General features: G+C 41.5%; 1 protein-coding gene across 2 annotated transcripts in view; it reads left to right on the top strand.

The window, feature by feature from the left end:
• Positions 1–22,448, top strand: part of eml5 (EMAP like 5) — a 70,203-nt gene that overhangs the window by 19,563 nt on the left and 28,192 nt on the right. For both annotated transcript variants that reach the window (XM_041813495.1, XM_041813497.1), the window contains exons 4-16: positions 2,555–2,623; positions 8,525–8,710; positions 10,243–10,378; positions 11,233–11,434; positions 14,108–14,245; positions 14,357–14,613; positions 14,701–14,913; positions 15,003–15,170; positions 18,484–18,590; positions 18,715–18,833; positions 19,238–19,424; positions 19,570–19,675; positions 21,972–22,065. In XM_041813495.1, coding sequence (XP_041669429.1) covers positions 2,555–2,623; positions 8,525–8,710; positions 10,243–10,378; positions 11,233–11,434; positions 14,108–14,245; positions 14,357–14,613; positions 14,701–14,913; positions 15,003–15,170; positions 18,484–18,590; positions 18,715–18,833; positions 19,238–19,424; positions 19,570–19,675; positions 21,972–22,065 — 1,982 coding nt within the window. The remainder of the gene's footprint in view (positions 1–2,554; positions 2,624–8,524; positions 8,711–10,242; positions 10,379–11,232; positions 11,435–14,107; positions 14,246–14,356; positions 14,614–14,700; positions 14,914–15,002; positions 15,171–18,483; positions 18,591–18,714; positions 18,834–19,237; positions 19,425–19,569; positions 19,676–21,971; positions 22,066–22,448) is intronic.

The raw sequence follows: 22,448 nt of genomic DNA, 5'->3' as shown, positions 1-22,448 counted from the left end.
TGCTTTCTGATTTTCTGCCCACACACAATATAACAGCCGGGACAAACACATATGCACTTTCTCTGCTCATTTCCCTTGTTGTTGTCTTTGTTTTTTGTTAGGAGTCTAGACTTTTGATTAATATGAATCGGTTAAGCTCATTCAAAATAACGAACACTACAAAAAGTCACATCTCTGCGAAAATCTTGGCTAGTTTCGCACCAGAAATGTCTCAAAACAGCTAGTTAAATCCACATTCTCTGTACAATTCTGGATTTATTTTTTAGTTCAAGTTATAAAAAGAAAAAATAAGATCTGATTTCTTGTGATAAGTAAATATATCTGCCAATACAGCAGGAACATTTTACTTGTTAATGTCTTTGTATGAGATATACCACCTAATTTAGACACTTCGCTAGTCACGTTTGCTCAGCAGATATTTTTACTTATTTACAGCAATTTAAGCCTTATCATTTCTTTCCTAGGTGTATATTTAGCACTTTTTACACGTATTGGTATTACAAGGAGGTCTCTGATAGTTATGAATTTACCTCTGACCTCAGTGTTTATTGTGGTGCATTCACAGGGAATAAGTAAAATCTGTAACATATATTTGAAACACACTCTGCACTTTGTTTTCTAATTCAACACAGAAAGGTATGTAGTTTTCACAACATTTTTGAAGTTGGGTTGTGTAGGCTAATTGGCAATAATAATGGCATTTGCCTTCAGTGATTCCAGTCTAATTTGCCCCTCTAAGGTAAGTTGGCCGGGGGCACCAGCAAGGAAGCTAGGCTATACAGCACTATAGATGGGTACAGTTTCTACATGTAGTTTAGCAAGTTTTAGGAAAAAAATGGGCCAAAGATTATATAAGCCCAAATGTAAGCTCTATCTAAAGATTCTTTATTTTCCCCAGAAAGCCTCAAGGTTCAGCACTACTTTGCAATGCAACTTTTGGCTTTGTGTTATTTCACCTGTGTTTTGTCATATTCTGATAAGCTGTTGGGGTTTGTAGGCTTTGACAGAGACTACAAAAACAAACTTAAAGCTTTCTTTAATTACTGACTACTGACTAGCTACTGAGGAGCTGTACAGTGAATGTAACCTTTCCTTGGTGGCAAGAACAACACAGGAATAGATCTCCAACCAGGTTGTCCAACCACCTCAATAGTAACGTAAAATACTCAGCAAAATTGACACTGTTAATTAAACTTATATAAAGTTAAATTTAACACTTTAAAAGTGACTGTTGGTCCAAACAACAGAAAGTTAAACTACTCCTTTTAAGTGTTAAATATCTATGATATGACAAAAGCTGCTGTAACTCTTAAAAATGTGTGGAAATGGTGCAAATGTGTCTAACAACAAAACCAACAACAATCCACCGGAAACACAACCAAAAGAACCCCAGAGAATAGACTCTGCCCAAGGGCATGATAGGAAACTCTGCACATACATCCCACCAGATTTGAAATGGCAGTGGGCGGAGCTTAGATCAGTTGACTCTTTACAGAGTTTAACTAACAGTGGGGGATCAAAGCTGTCACATAACTCCAACACTAAAGACCATTTCACTCAGAATGGAGTTAAAAAAACTATTTACAGTAATTTGAGTAGATGTAATTGTTTACTTTCCACTTGTGCATTAAACTTTTAGCTCGGTTTTCCACTTGAACAACTAAGACTTTGCCTTCATAGAGTAAAAATATCATGCTGACTGTTGCTTTTCTAATTATCAGCCATTAGAGGAATAGAGCGACAGACAAAAAAATGACTTTTATGACAAATTTCCTTTCAGCTCTTCTGGTAGTAACTGGTTTTTCTAATTTATGTATCTGCAAAAAGTTGAAGAAGGTCTGTAAAACATCGGCAAGCAGTACAGCAGGGAACTCTGGATGGGGAGTGATGCAGGCTGCAGGCATCTGTGAGTTTTATCATCTGATCAGAAATGCGCTGAAGTAGCATAATAGCTTAATCCCACTAGTGACTTTGGGTTTGTGGGCTCACAGTTTGCACATTCACTCCACCAGGTAAATGAGATTTCTTCTGTTCAGCTGTCTCTAGTAAAGTTGCTCCCCTCTCTATGTAGGCCACGCTGAGGCTCCATCTGCAGGAGTTGTTCCACTGTGTACTTAGGGTCTTAAAAGTGTCCCCTTGTATCCACAGGATATGGCATGTCCTTGTCACTCGAGTTGAAACCACTCAGTTTTAGTTTAGTTTGTTGTTGTCTCTGTTGAAGCCCAGCTGGTCAGGAGACGACAATACGCAGGGGTGGATGAAACATGAAGCCGAAAGGCTGCACTGCAAAACAGTGCCAAATCATCCTGATTCATACCTTGCATTGGGATTAAAAACACAGCTATCATCTGCAATTATTATTAAATATCAAAGGTCTTCAGGTCACTTTAGAGTAAGATGTTGATCTGGAGTTGTCAGGTGAACCTGTCTTCTAGTAATTGTGCAAAATAGTCAAATAGTTAGATTCAATTAATAAATCAAGAACTAATATGCTGTATGACAGAAATTGGACTATTTGTTGTTTTTGGTGTTTAATGCATGTGTCTCTATGCAGATATTCGACATATCGTGGGATTTGTACCAACCAAGCAAGCTTGTAAGCTGTGGTGTCAAACACATCAAGGTAAAGCCACTTCCTGTTCATTTAAACATCCATTTTTACGACAAGCTCTTAAGAGTTTCTTTTCTTCTGCCTGATTTGAATAAAATCTGAGAACAGATTATAATTTTTTGGAAGTTCTCTGAATCCCTCGCCTCCTTGCCCCTTTCCTTCCTGCCTTTTCAGCTTTATCGCCATGGCCATATCAAAGTCTTAAAATAGATGTATGCAAATTTACTTTATTCCAGAGAGTTCATGGTTATTAGGCACTTTACATAAGTAGGACAGGCAATGACTCACAGTCTCTTCTCTCAAGATTTGTATGAATCTGCTGCTCAGAGAGGAGAGATGTTTTCTTTCTGTTGGGAACCATGACTTCACTACTCAGCTCCCCCTTTCAGCTCCCCTCATTCAGCTTTTAAAAGACCCTCTATTGTACAAACCACAGCTGTGCACGCTCCTCTCTCCAGGCCTATCTCTATCACTTCTTTTTCACAGAAGAGTGCTGCTCATAAATCTTTGATGAGTTCATGCCGGGTGTATTCGCTAAGCCTTCCTTTGGGATATGTAGTAGTGTTGCTTGAGCCGCATGGCCATTAGGAAACAACAAGTAGTTTGAGGCGTCAGAGGAAGCTCATTTCTCAAACATTGAGAGGAGAGGTGATCACGCTCAGATAGGCCTGGTGGCACTCTTTCAGGCACTCTTTAATAGGTTTGATACAAGCAGGAGGTTTAGCCTACTGTACGTATTCCTCAGCGGTGTTACAACTCACTGATGACTCCCTCATGTCAATCCAGCTTGACCTGCTGCCTCTCGTAGTAATTCCCCCTTGAACTCTTCCTCCACAGAAATCCCAACCATGCCACCTCACCCAGCCCACCCCCCTCCTCCTCCAGTCCCCTACTGATTCCTGAGTCTTCCCCCTTTCTCCCCCTCCTCCTCCTTTTCCATGTCTCATTCCCCCCCTTCTGGTTTTTTGATGCCAAGGCAATCCAGCAATTGTCCCACATAATTCCCCTGCCTTCACCCTGTGGACCATGTGACATCTGCTCCCTGGCCCTGCACTCGCTCAGCGATTATAGCACTCAGAGCATCCAGGAGATTTAGTCCCCGGTAATCCAGTCACTAGCAGGCTGAGGAAAACACAACCTCTATGACGCGGGCCGCGGCTGCTGGCATCGCTCTTCTTCTCACGCAACTCCTTCCAGCTAATTATGACGGTTTGTAATTTGATTGGTTTAGGAAAGCTCAGATGTTAGCATGGCCCAAACACGCCTAGCATTATTAATCATCAATTCCACATCACAGGTCGGATCCTTTATGTTATTCGTACACATCTCAAGAGCCAAGATCATTAAGTTAATCAAACATTGAGTCCTAAATATTTGTATTTATGATTTTAAGATATCCTGAAGTTATCTCTGAAAGAAGAAACTGAAGTGTGGGCAAAGCTGTGAGTCTTAGCGCTTTGTTGATCCTGTAGTTTGTAGTTTACTCTTAGGAAAACTCCCATCCTGCATCCTTTTAACTGGATTACACACTATTCCATTTGCTTGGGAAAATGCCAATAAAGGCTTCTTCTGTCTGCACGCTGTGCATTGGTTTGTTTAAACCCGACCCATTGACATGCATTTAAAGTAACCAAACAGAAAAGGTCAGTCCTGCAGGTGATGGTCTGGATTGATTCTGAGGGTCATATAATGGTTTGATCACTGTTTTAGAACCAGTCAAAACACTTCACCTTACATTCAAACCAAAGAATGTTTATCTTATTAACTACACAAGTTGGAAATTTACAGCATTAGCTGTCTCCGAACCCATCAGCTGCTGTTTGAAAAGCATACAGAATAGTCTCGGGGCCAACCAGGCCTCAGGGTAGCCAAATGCTAGCATCTAGCCATTTTTTTTTTTCATTATGAAATATATCATTGTCAGTGGTTCGAGTACCAACTTGGGAAGCAAGGGTGAAAATGAACTTGACATAGCTGACTGTAAAGACCGCTCAGACTACAAGAATTTAGCAAGATTGTGGCCAGACCGCAGTGTCACAGCTCGTCGGGAATGACAAATGCTGTGACATAATTTACAGCGTGCCCTAGACACCCCTCAAACACGATTTGATATGACTTGCATGTCCTAATTTTTCTTGTATGGTCGTTTAGTTTGGCACCCTTATCTTACGCCAAATCCTGACAGCTAACAGAGGAGAGCATTTTCTCCCCATCTTTGGAACAACTTCATTATTGTTTCTTGTTTGTTGTTTTTCTTCTTTTCAGAGCAAAAGGCTGCTAAAATCATATAGAGCACCTTTGTTGTAGCTATGATTGTCCCTCTTTGACCTGTCTCCCTGATGACCTGTTGTGGAGACAGTTGTGACGTCTGCAAACGATAAGCAGTCAGGATCACACCTGCAGTATGGCCAGCCTGTCGGTCATGACTGGATAAGATTTTAGTTTCAAAGTCTGATATGGTCGTCATCGTGAAAGACCAAATAAATGTGTAGTCTTTGCTGGCTTTTAGCTGCACTTAATTCCAGAAGTCTGTTTAGAACGCTTGATTAAAAGCCAAATGTCATGACATGACAGCCTAATGTGCTCTGGTTTTGCATTCAGTAGAAGTGTTATGTCTCTTTTGCTCTCATCATGGTCTTTCTCTGACATGCAAAGCCTGGTGGAACGCTGGAGAATGAAAGGGCTCAGAACACAAACAGAAACCATAACACATCTGACACTAAAAATCTTGTCGCTGGCTCACTGTTTAAAGTGTCATAAACTGGATGTCAGAGGTGTCAGTCGCACAGAATTCATGAGATTCTCCAAAACATTGGACAGTTAAAAAAAACTAGTTTAAGCTTAGGAGCGTACTGTTAACTGTATTGTATATCCTGGAAATAAAAAAAATGCCCTCAGAACATCATGGGGGGGATAAGATGCCAATTCACTCATTCATGCTGTCCCCATCCAGCCCCAACACCATACAGTCTCTGCTGCTTTTGTGGATTGGATTATTAGCCATGTTGTCATTACCATCCAAGGTAAATTTAGCACTAACTACCTGAGTGTGAAACGATGGTAATTTGGACCTGTAGAACACTTTATTTCAAAGATGGGTTCCTGACCCTCTGTGGGGTCGCCAAGTGTCTTCTCTGATGGCTAAAAAACACAATTTTGGTCTCCTTAGACCAAAGAACTTTCTTCCACTTGATCATGGAGTCTCTAACGTGCCTTTTGGAGGGCTCGAGATTTAATGAGTTTTCTTCAGCAACGGGTTCCTCTTTGCCACTCTCCCACAAAGCTTGTCGTATGCAGAGTCTCCCATCTTGATAATGGATTTAACTGAACTCTGGGAGATGTCCAGTTCCTTGGAATATTTTTTATCCTTCCCCTAACTTATAATTTTCAATAACCTTTTCTCTGAGTTGCTTGGAGTGTTCTTTTGTCTTCATGGTTTAATGGTAGCCAGGAATACTGATTTACCAGTGACTGGACCTTCCAGGAGGCGATCCCTGTTTCACTAATTGTGAAACTACTAGCACCAGTTAGCTGGATCTCTATATAATTCAGTCACTTTAAATGGGGTGAATATTTATTCAATTACTTATTTTGCCTTAAATATTTTTTTTTTGACATTACTTTGAAGAAATCTGTTTTCACTTTGACATTAAAGTCAAAGTGTCGTATCGTTGCATTCCTATATGAAATGATACTGATGACTTCTTTATTGTAATTATAAATGCCTGAAACTGCTGCCAAGATAATCAAGCAGATTCCCCTCTTCCGACCACAGTCAGCAAAGGCCCGATCATCGTATTGTTCTAAAGATTATCATGACAGATTTTCCTGTCGTGTAATGTGTGTTAAGAGTGATTTTTCCTCGTTAATCTCCTCGGAGGATGATCGGAGCTACTCTGAATTGAGATCATAAAACACAAATCCTGTTATGTGGGGGGGAACACAGAAGACAACCGAGCAAACAAGAGCGGGATTGTTACGTCAAACTGAGTAATAGCCAATCAGGATGCAAGCTGACGGAAGGAGGAAGCACAACAAACAAACAGCAATGGTATAAATAGTAAATATGGTCCCTGCATTACAAATGCCTTTGTAAATTTCTGTCATTATGCGTCAGTTGTCATGGTGTTCACTTATGCTATCCGACCAAAGCCTTGTATGAAAATCGTGAATGTAGGCCCTTAAAAGCCGTAAAGTGCCAGCGCCCTCAAACATATATATATGCAATGCCTAGGAGTGCTACAGCATTTGGCACCATGTGGATGGATGTCAACAGCTTTGAGAAAATCTGCTTCCAGCAGCACTGACAGCCAGTGGTCTAGTTTTGTGAGCTGCCAAAGAGTTGACCTCTGTTAGCGTAGCATTTAGTGACAGGGTCACTGTAGCCTGAAGGGGGGGTATTATGAGTGAGATGTAAAGGGATAGGGGAGCTGTAGCTGTTTAGTACACTCTGCAAAAAAATGACAAATGCAAGATTTTCCTTGGTGTGGTAGAGGAGGTAACTGAGCTCATGACAAACCACTAATCCCATGTTAAGAGCAGCAGCCTCCACTATGCCTGTGATATCCCCAGAGGATGTTTGACATTTTTATTCAGAGAAAGCAACACTATAAACCAGACCTTCATTTCGAGTCAAAGCAGTCTCAAGGTTCAGCACATTTTCACCTTTTCCACTGTGCTCCCCCCCTGCCCCTCTTTGCCTTTTCTCCCATGCTCCTGGCCTCTTCATAAACCCCTCCAGCATTTTGTCTCCTCTCAGTAATTCAACAGCAAGGGGATTAGCCGGTGCCAGGGTCTCGCTGTCTTATCAGTTGCGGGCAGGGAGAGCTGTGCAGTCACGCCGCATCCATCCTCGCTGCTTCTGCAACAGGCTGGGACCACAAAGCCCCTTCCCATCCCCTTTCTCTTCAACACTTGACACACTTACACCTGCAAATACACCTTCCTAAGATTAGACACACACCTATGATCTTTCCTGCTTAAGCGCCAGCCTGTAACCTGTGCGTAAGCTCGTGCTTGTGCACATGCAAATTCTCACTTTGAGCAAGGATTAGCAGACCTATGCTGCTGAGGTGTGTATGAGCGTTAGAAGTGTGATGGCAGGGCTGTATCTGAGGCTGTGATGCCTGCCGCTGATAATCGATCGCTCCTGTTAGCACACAGCAGCCCTATCAGTCAGGAGGATGGTTGTTAGTGAGGGCGTGGCAGGCTGTCACAAGCTGAGAGCTCATTGTGTGAGTGTCTGTCAAGCTTGTGCAGAAGGAGTCTTAAAGTTTGCCTACAGTTGTACTTTGTTTTGAGCTTATAAAGCATTTTTGCAATAGATGATTACTGGTCATTCACTGAAAAATTCTGCTTTTGTCAGTGCCATCCTTCAGTGATTTCCCGGCTGCTTGCAGGTGATGATTGTGTCTGTTTCCTGTGCAGACAGCCGTGTCTCAGCATTCGAGACGCCCTCCCTGAGCTCTCCCCCTGTGATCTCATCTCCATGCAGACAGAGCGTCTCTTTTTCGCCCTCTCCTCCTCCATTTGATGGATTTAGGCCTCAGATGGGGCCATGCCAGCGCATCCCAATGACCTTGTTCATAAATAATGAGCCCCCATGTGTGCGTACGTGTGTCTGTGTCTGTGCATGCTGATCAGGTGGTTGAAGCACTGACCCCCAGCTAGAATCCCTGGTATCACATGAAAAGGAGGGGGGAGCGTTTGAATTTGACTTTGCTTCCTTTCAAGGTCTGTATGTGTGTTTTTTCAGTGGCGCTTCTCTCTGTGTGACCGTCAAGTTAAATGACTTGATGGTTTTCATACTCTTGTATCCAAATTGTCAATAATTGTCTATTTCCTCTTTCAGGGACAGGATTACATTAGGGATTAACCACCATGCTTTTTCACTCTTTCTGTTTGTGTTTGCAGTTCTGGAGCTTATGCGGTAATGCCCTCACACCCAAACGTGGCGTTTTTGGCAGAACAGGGGATCTCCAAACCATCCTCTGCCTCGCCTGCGCCAAGGACGAGGTCACATATTCAGGTGCCTTGAACGGGGACATCTACGTGTGGAAGGGGATCAACCTGATGAGGACGGTGCAAGGAGCTCACGGGGTGAGTTTTATAAGATCTGTGTGGTTACTGCCGACACCTGCCTGTTTCATTATGTTAAAAACTCACAGTAAAAGCATCTAGTAAACTGAACCAGGGCCGCAGCCATGCATTCAGTAGAAAGGATCAGCCTTTTACTCCACAGGATTAAATGATATCTATTGGATCAACAGCTGGGTGAGGGGATGGGCAGATGGGGGAGGGGATAATAAGTACAGTGCCTGTTCATTCCTGCTTTTTGTCCCACCAAATGTCTCTGAGGGTTTAGGTAATGCATTGTTTACAGAGAGAACACACATGGTCATCCATAAAACCGCAGCACCTTCTGTTACGTCATTCCATATTACCTTCAGGGACATTTATATTTGTATTTTAACCTTTTTTAAACCAGGAGTATTTCCAATGAGATACAAAAATCACTTTTACAATGGAGTCCTGGCCAACAGCAAGGTTGCATCAATGAACAAATAAGCAGCTTCAATAGAAAACATGGGCATACACTGGTCGAATATTCCCTTATTCTCAAGTTTTCGAGCGTTCTCAGCGTTCAGCTTGGAACAAGATGGTGGAGCAAACACATTAAAAGCTCTTTTACCAGCTACAGAGCAGGTTTGAGGAATCACATACATGGTGAATCCATGGGAATGAAGGTTACAGCACAGTTTTTGGAGTCATTGGAGAACGTTGATAAGAGGGTAGTTCATGTAGAATGGCCTTATGGAGAAAGATAGACCAATGGTTCATCCTTCTGTTATGCAAGGAAGGCCAACCAAGCCCAATGGGTGCATCTCAAAAAACTCCAACAACATGTCAAATATTTTCTTGGGATTTATTCAAAAAGTTTCATTTCCATATAGTTTAGATTAACTTCATACAAGAGTAGAATATTCCAAGACTGTTTTTTGTTTCAGTCTTGATGATTACGGCTTACAGCTCATAAAAATCAAAAATTGACTATCTTAACATATTAAAATGTTCCGGAAAAGTCCAATTTGCAAAGGTTTCCTGAGCCACCCTTCAAAAGGAGGGTAAGCCACAGAGGGTTACTGCTGAAAGGGAAGTCTGTTCTCAGAGGCTGAATCAAAGCATTTTCATGGAAAGTTGACTGGAAGGGAGAAGTGTAATAAGAAAAGGAGCACAAGCAACAGGGATGAGCTCAAACTCTAGAGGATTGTCAAACAAAGCAGATTCAAGAACTCAAGGGAGGGTTCAGAAGGAGTGGACTGAAGCTGGAGTCAGTGGATCAAGAGCTACCACACAGACGGGTCTGGGAAATGGGCTACAAGTGTCATGTTCTTTTTGTTGAGCCAATCCTGAACTTTGCTTTTTACCACTCAAGTAATCTTTCAAAGCATTTTAGTGCTGTGTGGGGAAACTTCTGTAATAGGATATATCCATTTTTTGATGTGTGGTTTACAAAAATCATTTTTTTATTATCATGAAAGCCTTTTCAAATACAAAGTTGAGCTGGAGCTTGTCCTGCTATTGCTCATTTGTCGTGCACATCCTCACTGACAGTCTGTCTTTTCTTTCAGTCAGGGATTTTCAGCATGAATGTCTGTGAAGAGGGCTTTGCCACTGGGGGCCGAGACGGCTGTGTCCGGCTGTGGGATCTCAACTTCAAACCAATTACCGTCATCGATCTCAGGGAAACAGACCAAGGATATAAAGGTGAGCTCAAATGATCTTTTTCTTACTTAAAGGCACAGTGTTTAAAACTGGGAATATTGGCGCCATTTAACAGTCAGAAGCTAGGTGACAATGCTAACTTCTGGTGTGACAGCCACATTTCTGATTTTCAGTCCCTTCTGTGGTACTGTCGAAACAGGCAAGATGCAAAAATACAAGATGGCGAAGTCCATAGAGGGGACCCTCTCTAGTAATGAATAAAACAAATTATATTCAGGTGATTAAACACTGTTTTAGATACGCCTACTTATAAATGTTATGTTTCATTTTTACCAGGTTTGTTCCACTAAATACTTACAGGCAAACTATTACACACTGTACCTTTAAAACTCAAAGTCTCAGACCTAACTATAGTCTCTTGACCCAAAAGAAATTTAAAGATCATCCTACTAATTTTTCTCTGTTTATCTTCTTTATTTAAAATCTTGGACCTTACAGTAGCTAGAGGTGAAAATAGTCGAGGTGGGTAATGTCATCATGGGCAGAGCTAAGTAATATGTCTGTCTGTAGCAGTCACATCATTGTTCTGCTGTTCCTCTTGCTGTTAGTAACTCCAAAGTCTGTTGCAGTTTAATGCCGTATACTATACATACTCTTGGTTTACGTATGTATACAGCACATGCTTCTCTGGATGTAACTGTAAAAAAGTTAATCACCGATTTGCTGCCTTGTTTTGAAAACTCCATCCTAGTCTGCCTGCAGTTGGCTATTTACACCTCTTGTCTTTATCCACCCTGTCCTGTCTCTAAAAAGTCTATGTGCTGTCATGTGAGCATGCTTTTACTGTTCTTGTTACTGATATTAAAGTGCTTTCGTGGCTTCCATTTTTGTCATAGGATTGTCTGTGCGCAGCGTGTGCTGGCGGGGAGATCACATCCTTGTGGGCACACAGGACAGTGAGATCTTTGAGGTGGTGGTCCACGACCGCAACAAGCCCTTCCTCATCATGCAGGGTCACTGTGAGGGCGAGCTATGGGCTCTTGCTGTTCACCCCACCAAGCCTCTGGCCATGACAGGAAGTGATGATCGATCAGTCAGGTAAATTTATAGCACTTTTAAGACCTGGGAGATTTTTCAGGGAAGTCGTGTCATGTAATGGGTGTTTTTTTAGTGGGTCACATTATTTAACACTGAATTGTCATAGTCAGCATTGTAATTAAGATTTTTTTATTGGTTTCAAATTTGTTTAAACCCACTCACAGATGTAAAGGGGGACTAAATCATGGACAAAAAAAAATCTAAATTATGATCGATGGAGGTTTTGGCCTGGCACAGACTATATTTAACATGCAAAGACAATAAAAAGAAAATTTTGTGCAGGCACATCAGTTTGAGAATAATACAAGTATTGTATCTATACCATCAAAAGTCCATGATTGTCCAGAGGGAGGCACAGTGTAGCGCTCTCATCCTCAAGGTTTTTTCCGGGTTTGGACTAGGTCCCTTGAGCAAGTGAGGCCAATCTTAATGCTTCAGCATTCCAGAAATTTTTTGACATTGCTATGCTTCTAACTTCGTGGCAACAGTTCTGGGGAAGGCCCTTTTGTATTTCAACATGACTGCACCCCTGTGTACAAAGCAAGGATCATTAAGACCTGGTTTGATATGGGAGAACTTGACTGGCCCACACAGAGCCCAGACCTCGACTCCCTTGAGCAAATTTGGGATGAGCTGCAATGGAGATTGTGAGCCAGGCCCTCTCATCCAACATCGCCTGACTTTATAAATGTTCTACAGAATGAATGGGTACAAATTCCAAGAAGAGCGGACTATATATGTAGCTGCAAAAGGGGACCAACTCCATAAAAAAGTACATGTATTTGAAAACAATGTCATTACAGTCCCTGTTTGTGTAATGCTCAGGTGGCTGAATACTTTTGTCCGTATAGCATCTACAAGCCAAAAGGAAAAGAGATATGCCATCTTAATGGCCACTTAAAGATTTATACTGTACATATATACACTATATTTCCAAAAGTATTCACTCACCCATCCAAATAATTGAAATTAGGTGTTCCAATCAATTCCATGGCCACAGGTGTATAAAATCAAGCACCTAGGCATGCTGACTGTATCTACTTTCTGCAGGTCAACTGTCTTCAGAGTCAATCACTACAGACTTCCAAACTTCATGTGGCCTTCAGATTAGTTCAAGAACAGTGCGTAGAGAGCTTCATGGAATGGGTTTCCATGGCCGAGCAGCTGCATCCAAGCTATACTTTACCAAGTGCAATGCAGAGCGTTGGATGCAGTGATGTATAGCACGCCGGCACTGAACTCTAGAGCAGTGGAGACACGTTCTCTGGAGTGATGAATCGCGCTTCTCCATCTGGCAATCTGATGGACAAGTCTGAGTTTGGCGGTTGCCAGGAGAACGGTACTTGTCTGACTGCATTGTGCCAAGTGTAAAGTTTGGTGGAGGGGGGATTATGGTGTGGGGTTGTTTTTCAGGAGTTGGGCTTGGCCCCTTAGTTCCAGTGAAAGGAACTCTGAATGCTTCAGCATACCAAGAGATTTTAGCCAATTCCATGCTCCCAACTTTGTGGGAACAGTTTGGGGATGGCCCCTTCCTGTTCCAACATGACTGTGCACCAGTGCACAAAGCAAGGTCCATAAAGACATGGATGAGAGAGTTTGGTGTGGATGAACTTGACTGGCCTGCACAGAGTCCTGACCTCAACCTGATAGAACACCTTTGGGATGAATTAGAGCAGAGACTGAGAGCCAGGCCTTCCCGTCCAACATTGGTGTGTGACCTCACAAATGTGCTTCTGGAAGAATGGTCAAAAACTCCCATGAACACACTCCTAAACCTTGTGGAAAGCCTTCCTAGAAGAGTTGAAGCTGTTATAGCTGCAAAGGGTGGACCGACATCATATTAAACCCTATGGTTTAAGAATGGGATGACACTTTTCATATGCGAGTCAAGGCAGATGAGCGAATACTTTTGGCAACATAGTGTACATTTGTACACCACTGCTCATAGCTTTAAAAATGATAAATAAATAAAGTACTAAAAAAAGATACAGCACATAGATAGCACAGAGTAAATTGTCTGGAGTCTGATAGACGTATGATTTATTTCTACCATTTTATTAAATGAAGCTTTATCCTTAAAGTCTTGGATAGACAGTCATCATTTCGATTACTAAGGCTTCTTTCTCTGTCTATCCATTCTTTGTGGTATGGAAGCACATGTTCAAGCCAGTTTCTCATAATGGCCTGTTTACAAATTAAAAAATATACACAGTAGCAGTCTATTTTGAAATAAAGAGCATCCATACTTAAACCAAAATATTGTTTGAGTTTTATGTAAAAATATATTCCAGTGCTCTATTCTGAGCTTTGGAGCTCAATATTCACCTGAAACAGGGCCAAAAAAAGTGGGAGTGATTAGTGCCCCTGAGTCCACCAGCTGCATAGCACGGCTTTATTTGATTGAAAATGCTGACTTTTGATGTGTGATAATGAAAAAAAAAACAGGTAACAATTATTACTAATTATATTTTGAGTACCACTCTCTCCTTAAAAGTTCCGTAATGAGGGCATTTCTAGAACAAAGTGTTGCAGAAGTCAATTTCATTTACAACAATTAAGCTGCTGTCATCTTGAAGTCATAAACCTAATACATAACAGGTCAGGTCGTTTGACTCTCTGTAATCTCATCACAGCTCTGTCTTTTCATTTGTCCTCTCTCCTCTGTGTCCAAAGGATTTGGAGCCTCATAGATCACGCACTGATCGCTCGCTGTAACATGGAGGAGCCAATCCGCTGTGCGGCTGTGAGCACTGATGGAATTCACCTGGCGCTGGGAATGAAGGATGGCTCCTTCACCGTTCTCCGAGTCAGGTGTGAACACAATCCATAAGACAAATGGGAAAATTCACCTCTGTGTGAATTCAACCTTTTGTATCCATTTTAGTTTCCAATTTCAGATACATTTTCTCTTTCCATCCACAGAGATATGACAGAGGTGGTGCACATCAAGGACAGGAAGGAGGCCATCCATGAGTTGAAGTATTCCCCTGATGGTGCCCACTTGGCTGTTGGGTCTAATGATAATTCAGTGGACATCTATGGTGTGGTGCAGAGATATAAGAAAGTGGGCGAGTGCATCGGCTCCAACAGCTTCATCACTCACATGGACTGGTCGACGGATAGCAAGTATTTGCAGACCAATGACGGCAGCGGCAGGAGGCTTTTCTACAGGATGCCAAGTATGAGCATGCTCCCAGGGCTGTTCTTTCATAATATGTTATCTCAGAGCTCCTTTGTAAGATGGCGTGTTTGTGTTTTCTGTTGAGGTGGGAAGGAGGTTACCAACAGGGAGGAGCTGAAGCTGGTACAGTGGGCTACATGGACATGCGTGCTGGGCCCTGAGGTGAATGGAATATGGCCCAAGTACTCCGATATCAACGATATCAACTCTGTGGACGCCAACTTTAACAATCAAGTCTTAGTAACAGCTGATGATTATGGATTAGTCAAACTGCTACGATATCCATGTGTAAAAAAAGGTAAACAAGGCTCAGTTTTATGGAGAGCTAAGTAAATGTTCAAACTCCATATAAACTGATTTGTAATGATGTTGTCCCCTTTATTTTAGGTGCAAAATTCAAAAAGTATTTAGGTCATTCAGCTCACATAACAAATGTCAGATGGTCCCATGATTACCAGTGGGTCATATCCATTGGTGGTGCTGATCACTCAGTGTTTCAGTGGAAGTTTGTTCCTGAAAGAAAGTCCAAAGAAGCCGTTCATATAGCTCCACAAGGTAAGACAATTCTCTGCCACAAGCACTGTGTAATCAAACTTAGGAACTGACCTCCACAAAGAGGATTCAAATTTGACCGTACAATCAATGAAATGAAGGATTCTAAAAGGATAAACATTTTATTGTAGCTCTTTGTGCAGAGCAGGGACTTGCATATTTGGTATTACTCACCTCACACAATCCTCAGCTTCTGCCAGCACGACATTTTCAAATCAAACAAAGTGGAAATCCCTTGATGGAAATGTTGATGTCCGCTCAGTCTCTTACTCACATTATGAAGAACAAAGTGTGAAACAAAATTCATTAAAAAAGAAGAGATTTTTGTCGAAATATTTGCTTTTCTACTTAGGGCTTGCAGATGAGACCACTTTCATCTGTATTAAATATGGATGCGTAGCCAGGGGGCGCTTAGCTCAGCTCTTCTGGAAGAAAGATGAGCCTGGTATAAAAATATTCCCGCAACGGCTGCTAATGCCTCCTTTGTCAACATGGTGTTTAAACAACTAGAGACTGAATGAGACTTATTTGACAAGACAACAAGTAAGCTATAAACAGGTTTAATTTGTGTAACAGCTCAGCTGTTTCCCCTTGTTTTAAGTGTAAAGGTATAAGTTTCCTGGCAGATCACCTCCTGACTCGGACAATTGCAGAGTGAGAAAGAGAAAGAGCAATCATAGCAGATGGAGTGAAAGTGGGAGCATGCAGGGATGGCATCACAGGGAAGATGAAGCAGTGTTGCAGAGCATTTTTGGTTTTTAGAATGTTTCCATGTGGTTACGCTCTAAATATGTAGAAAGACAACAAAAGGTCAGCATGTTCAGTTTCAGTAGTAACCTGAGCTCGACAGGCTGGCACTGCCATAGATCATAAATGGTGGAGCTTGTTGATGGATAAAAATCATGCTGAGGCTGGCTGGGAAAAGAGCAAAACATCAACTCTGCCAAAAACAGTTTTAAGTGCGACTCTTTACTGTTTTGTGATAAAGAAATGTGGCCAAGTTCTGATAGAACTGCTGCTATACTAGAGCAACATCTGAGCTAATCGCTACACCGACTGTTGTACACACTGGCTTACAGTACAACTAAACCTCGCTTGTAACCATTGCAAAGTCATGCTGAGGCAGATTGGAAAAGAGCAAAAACATGTTTTCCATCATGAAAAGCTTTCAGTGCTGTTCTTTGCTCTTTATTCAATAAAGAAATGTGGTCCAGCTCTGAAAACTGCTAAGCTACATATAAGCTACATCGGCGGCAGCCATTAAATGGTGAAATGGAAAATGGTAGAGCTTGTAGAGCTCTTTCCTTGTTATCTCGCTACTCAAAGTGCTTTTACACCGCAGGTCACACCTTCCAATTTACACCACATTCACATGCTGATGGCAGACGCAGAAATGGAAAATTTGCCATCATTAGCTAAGGCCAGTCATACACATTTACAAAGCTATTGAAGCAAATTTGGGTAAAGTGTCTTGCCCACACTGACATGCTACAGCAGGAGCTGGGAATCGAACCCAAGACCTTCCGATTGCCAACTCTACCACGGAGCCAGTCACCCCATTTCTACCCTCTCCCAGGACAACTAATCCCTGACCATCAGAACCATTTTCAGACCGCTGAAAGGGGTCCAGGATGCGCATGCTCTCTAGCGTTGCTTCCAGTGCACATGCACATTCTGAAATGGCTTCTAGGACAATCCCAGAAGTGCCTTTCTCAGTGCATTTCCACCCCATTACTAGAAATGTATGAATAAAAACAGAACATCGGTTTTCTGTTCAGTAAATACACCTTATGAATTTTATTGACAAGAGTCCTCAATTCAGATCAAGAAGTAAATGGTGGAGCTGAGTGATGCAAGTCTTGGCTCATCATATTGTGGCATTGTTTTGGTTGAGAGCCCCCTGGTGGCGGAATTTTCCATACTGCGCTTTTAAACAACCAGTTGGATTTTTCAGTGTGTAGTAGTAATTTTCTCTTGGTTGACTATAGCTTTACTCACTGACATTAATCAGTATTATTAAAGCTAAAGACAAGGACCAAAAAATGTTTGAAAAAGATGTGTATGAGGTTTATATTGATTTGAGAGTCTGATCTATATCCCATCTGTTAACACTGAGGATGTTGGGCTAACAACCAGCTCAGGGACTGTCATGTTGTTCATCTTTTTATACTGTCTGTTTAACACATTAGGAATAATTCTGGTCATGTAATTACCAAGAATTTGGTGGGAATATTAATACCATTTTAATCTAAATATAAAGCTACAACAAGCAGCCTGTTTGCTTTGTAAAAAGACTTGGTGGAAACAGCAGGCCTGGCTCAGTCATACAGATGACAGATTCCACTACCAGCACCTGTAAATATATTTATATTATATTATATTTTCTTCTTTCGATCAGAACATATCTTGGAGTCCACCTTGCAGCCTCCTGCTTTTGCAGTTGGACTGTTTGCATGTCTTTCTGCTATGCTAAGCTAACCATTTGCTAGCTTCGTATTTAACCGACATCTATAAATCTCTTCAAGGCACATAAGTGTAGGTGTTAGCTGTTACATTCTCCTAGCAAGAAATGAAATGTCAATTCCTGTAAAATCGCATTATGTATTACGAGTGTCTGCCTGAGAGTAAGATTATTTTAGTAACAATCGCAGTTGATGTAAACCCATTTAGATGAATTAAAGTTCACAGTAACATTTTTCAGCTAACTGTAAGGATTGTATTCATGCCGTTACATAATGTGCACCCATACTGCTCCCACCAGACTCATAAAATTAATGCTCTGAACCACTGGAGAGCAATGCACTAGATTGTCCTGCATAATGTCTTTCACAAGCTACCATTTGGATAAAGCTCTGCAAAGAAAAAGTCATCATATTAATTAAACATTTATAATAAAAATGACTGAAGCTTGGAGAGTATAATTGCATTGTCATTCCCAAGTCATATTTTTGCAGGAGACAGAGCACAGCTGTGCTTACTAAAATTGAAGCACACACTCACTGCCTTTCCTTTTAATTTTCCTAATGGATCTTGTGAGTAGCTGCCCTCAGCTGCCTTTTCTGCTTATTGCCTTGTCCTGGCACGGCTTCACTGTGCTGCATCAGCATTTTTTCACATTTATCTCAAGCGATGTCACTGTGAAGCTTGACGGTCTGATAAATAGGAGATGTCATAGAATTATTACATGATTGACCCCTCACTCTTGTGGAAATACTGCAGTGTTTTTCTCACAGTTTGAGCAGTAGATATGTCTGATTAAGAGGCAGGGAAGGATTTTACCAAAAATGTGTGATGTAACCTTTTTTTCTGCCTTCAGAGACCCTGGCAGACTCAAACAGTGAGGAGTCAGACTCTGATCAGTCAGACGTGCCTGAGATGGACTCAGAGATCGAGCAGGAGACACAGCTAACATATAGACGGCAGGTCTGTGATTCAATTCAATCTAGTCTCCTTTATTATATTTTTGTAAAGAGAAATGTGCTTTATGTTTCAAACTCTTAATGTCTCAATGTCTGGAGAGTTTACACACTTTTCTCCATACCTTTAGGTTTATAAAGAAGATCTACCTCAGCTTAAAGAGCAGTGCAAAGAGAAGCATCGAGCAACAACCATGAAGAAAAGAGAGCGAGCGCCGGGGAGCGGGGTGAAGCTTCACTTCATTCATGGGTACGTTTACTCAGCTGCATCAGAAAGAAAAAGTCTTGACATACTGACATTATATAACAAAATTAATATAGCAAAAGACCTGAAAATGCTGCAAAAATTCAAATCTTAGTAAGTTTATTGGTCTCATTCCTATACAAAAATATCCCATTGCATTCAGGGTAAGTACAATTTACCTAAGAAGTACAGATTAACAACTAATTTAAACATATAACAAGCAAAAAATAATGAATAAGAATATGCAGAAAGAAAATGTGACTGCCTTGAGATGTACTGGTTGAAAAGAAACTCAGTTACAATATGTAGAATTTTGACATGAAAATATCCACAATAATATAACAATAACAACAATAATATGTGGTGAAGTCCCTGAAAAATCAAAGCTTTTCTCCTCTTTTTGTTTGCAGATACAGGGGTTATGATTGCAGGAGCAACCTCTTCTACACTCAGACTGGAGAAATAGTCTACCATGTTGCTGCTATTGGGGTTGTATACAACAGACAGCAGAATACTCAACGCTTCTACATGGGCCATGATGATGACATCCTCTGTCTGGCGATCCATCCCCTGAAGGACTTTGTAGCAACAGGCCAGGTAGCTTCTGGCACCTCTTTTTATAAACCAGTCAAAGATTTTGTTAGCTTTGGTATGGATCTTCAGAGATTATCTGAGATACTGTAGATTTTTTGCTGTTTTTTGAAGTATAAATGAACATAATTTGATAAATTTGTCTGTCCAGGTTGGCAGGGATTCCTGCATCCACATATGGGACACCGAAACATTAAAACCCATGTCTGTGTTGAGGGGTTTCCACCAGCTGGGAGTGTGCGCTCTGGACTTTTCCGGTAACTCTTTCAGCTTGTTTTCTAGTCCCGTTCACTCATATACCTCTGAAAAATTCCTTTCCCACTGTGCATGGATTTGCCTTTAAGACAGAAAATTTTTTGTATGTATTTCAGTGATTTATGTAACTGGACATATTCACAGTATTAAAAAAAAGGTTAAAAATAGCATGATGTAGCTTAATTTTGGGGTGTTTGGTTTTGCACACGTGGACTGGGATGCACATCTTAGCTTGTTGGCTTGATGCTAAAAAATGATAGCAGCTGCCATTGACAGGCTAGCAGAATTAGCTTAGCGTAGTTTATTTTTGTCCGAGCTCCAAGATTTTTTGGAGTGTTTTTGTGAGAATATGTGCCCATTCATTTTGTTGAGCACTGATGTTTGACGAGAAAGTCTGGCTCACAGTCTCCTTTCCAGTTCATCCCAAAGGTCCTTGATTGGGTTGAAGTCAGGGCTCTGTGCGGGGCAGTCAAGTTCTTTCACACCGAACTTGTCACACCATGTTTTTAAAGTTGGATTACAAAAGGGCCTTCTCCAAACTGCTGCCACAAAGTTGGAAGCATAGCATTGTCCAAAATGTTCTGCCATGCTGAAGCATTAAGATTGCTCTCCACTGGAGATAAGGGACCTTGCCAAAACCCTGGAAAAACATATCCATACTATTATCCCTCCTCCACCGAACTTCACAGTTGGTGAAAGCAGTCAGGCAGGTAATGATCTCTCGGCATCCACCAAACCCAGACTCACCCATCGGACTGCCAAACAGAAAAGCGTGATTCATCACTCCACAGAACATGTTTGCACTGCTCCACGGTTCAGTGTCAGAGTGCTTTACAGTACTACATCTGAGGTTTGGCATTGGACTTGGTGATGTGAGGCTTGCATGAAGCTGGTTGGCCATGGAAACCCTTTCTGTGAAACTCCTGCCACACGCAGTTTTTGTGCTTTGGATTCTTCCGCTATGGAATTAGTAGAGTGTGGGCAACTTTCATACACCATGTACCTTGGCAGTCACTGATCCCACTCTGTGATTTTACATGGTCTTCTGCTTCGTGGCTGAGTTGCTGTTGTTCCTAAAACCTTCCACTTTCTAATAATATCACTTACAGTTGACCATGGAATATCCAGCTGGGAGGAAATTTCAAAAATCGTCTTGTTGCAAAGGTGGTATCCATCACAGTACCTCGCTTGGAAGACATTGAGCTTTTCAGAGTGATTAATTTTGTATCACAAATGTTCCCAAATGGAGACTATATGGCTCGGGGCTTGATTTTATACACCTGTGTGGATCGGATTGAAACAGCTAAATTCAATAACTAACAGGTGTGGACAAATATTTTTGTCCATATAGTGTACTTGAGATATGTCAGATATCACAGAGATTCCTATAGGAATGAATGAACTTCTGGTATACAAGGACTAAGCTAAAGGACAAAAGGGATGGTTGCACAACTACATAGATGGCAGTGTGCTCATAAAGTTTATTGGGGGAAAATGTTAATTTGACATTTGGCATCAGTTGCTAAATCATGTTGTAGGGAAACATGAGAGGAATATTACTTTGCTTCCAATAAAAGTGGTTGTGCCCATTATAAAAATGGCAAAGACCATACCAGTCGAACACTGATAACACACCACTCCCTCACAGGATATTAGAGTCATCACCCTCTCAATCTAGCTCTTGATCAGTTTTCCTAAATGTTATCCACCATGTTTACCCTGTCTTCTTACAGAGCTTTACTAGGAGTCTTGTATGGAAAAGTTCAGATTAAGAAAAAGTAGACCATATGCATGCAGACAAGCAACCCACCAGGAAAAATATCAGGAAATTTTAGGAGCACAGTGCATGTGTGAAAGGAGCTCTGACTTCTTTTGGTATTCCTTTCCAGACATATTTAACAAAACTTACAGTTTGTATTCATAAATCGAGTATGTATTCATGAATTCTTCCAGACTAAATCTTTTACAGGGGAACAAAAAAGCCTCTTCCACACATAAATGAAAAGAGCAAAGTCAAGATACCCAATTTACAAGACACAAAAAAACCTGTGTCTGTTACCTTTTATTCACATCAGTCTGGCAGCATCAAGGTAGACCTGTTTGTCTCACTTCCTTTAATTGGCCCCACACAGAGGCAGAGGCAGTGATCTGTATGTCAGAGTCGGTGAATCACCTGCCATAGATCAAACCCACAGGGCTGCTTTCATGTTTCTAACAAGGGCCAAACATCACTGAACCGAAGCAGGAGTGGGCGCTCTCTGAGGTTTTACTGAAAGGTTTTGGTTTTTTCTTCCACAGCGGACGGCAAACGGCTCGTCTCAGTGGGCCTGGACGACAATCACACCATAGTGCTGTGGGACTGGAGGAAAGGGGAGAAGCTCTCAGCCATGAGGTTAGTACAGCTGTACTATAGCAGCTCACAGCACCAGAAATCTTTGACAAATCCTCCATATAATTATAAAGATTGTCTGAACGCTTTTAGCTTAAATATGGACAATTATTGATGAGGGTTAAATTGAAGCCACTTTGCTCTGCAGGGCTGACAGCGTGATTGATGAAAGAGAAGAGAGAAAGAGAATTGCTTTTTAGATTGCATGGCTGCTCTGCTGAAACACTTAACCCTGCCTGAGTTTGAACAGTTAGAGTAGGAGCTTGCCCCAGGGCCCCATTTTGGGATCCATAATTAAGGAGAGTTACTTTTCATTTACATTTGCCATGGGCTCATCCAGTAGAGATGATGTTTTCATTTGAACAACAGCGCATTTTGGGAAGAAA

This window comes from Cheilinus undulatus, linkage group 18, assembly GCF_018320785.1.
Source record: "Cheilinus undulatus linkage group 18, ASM1832078v1, whole genome shotgun sequence".
Classification (NCBI taxonomy): domain Eukaryota; kingdom Metazoa; phylum Chordata; class Actinopteri; order Labriformes; family Labridae; genus Cheilinus; species Cheilinus undulatus.
The sequence above is the reverse complement of the archived record's forward strand: the minus strand, read 5'-3'. Positions and strand labels throughout refer to the sequence as shown.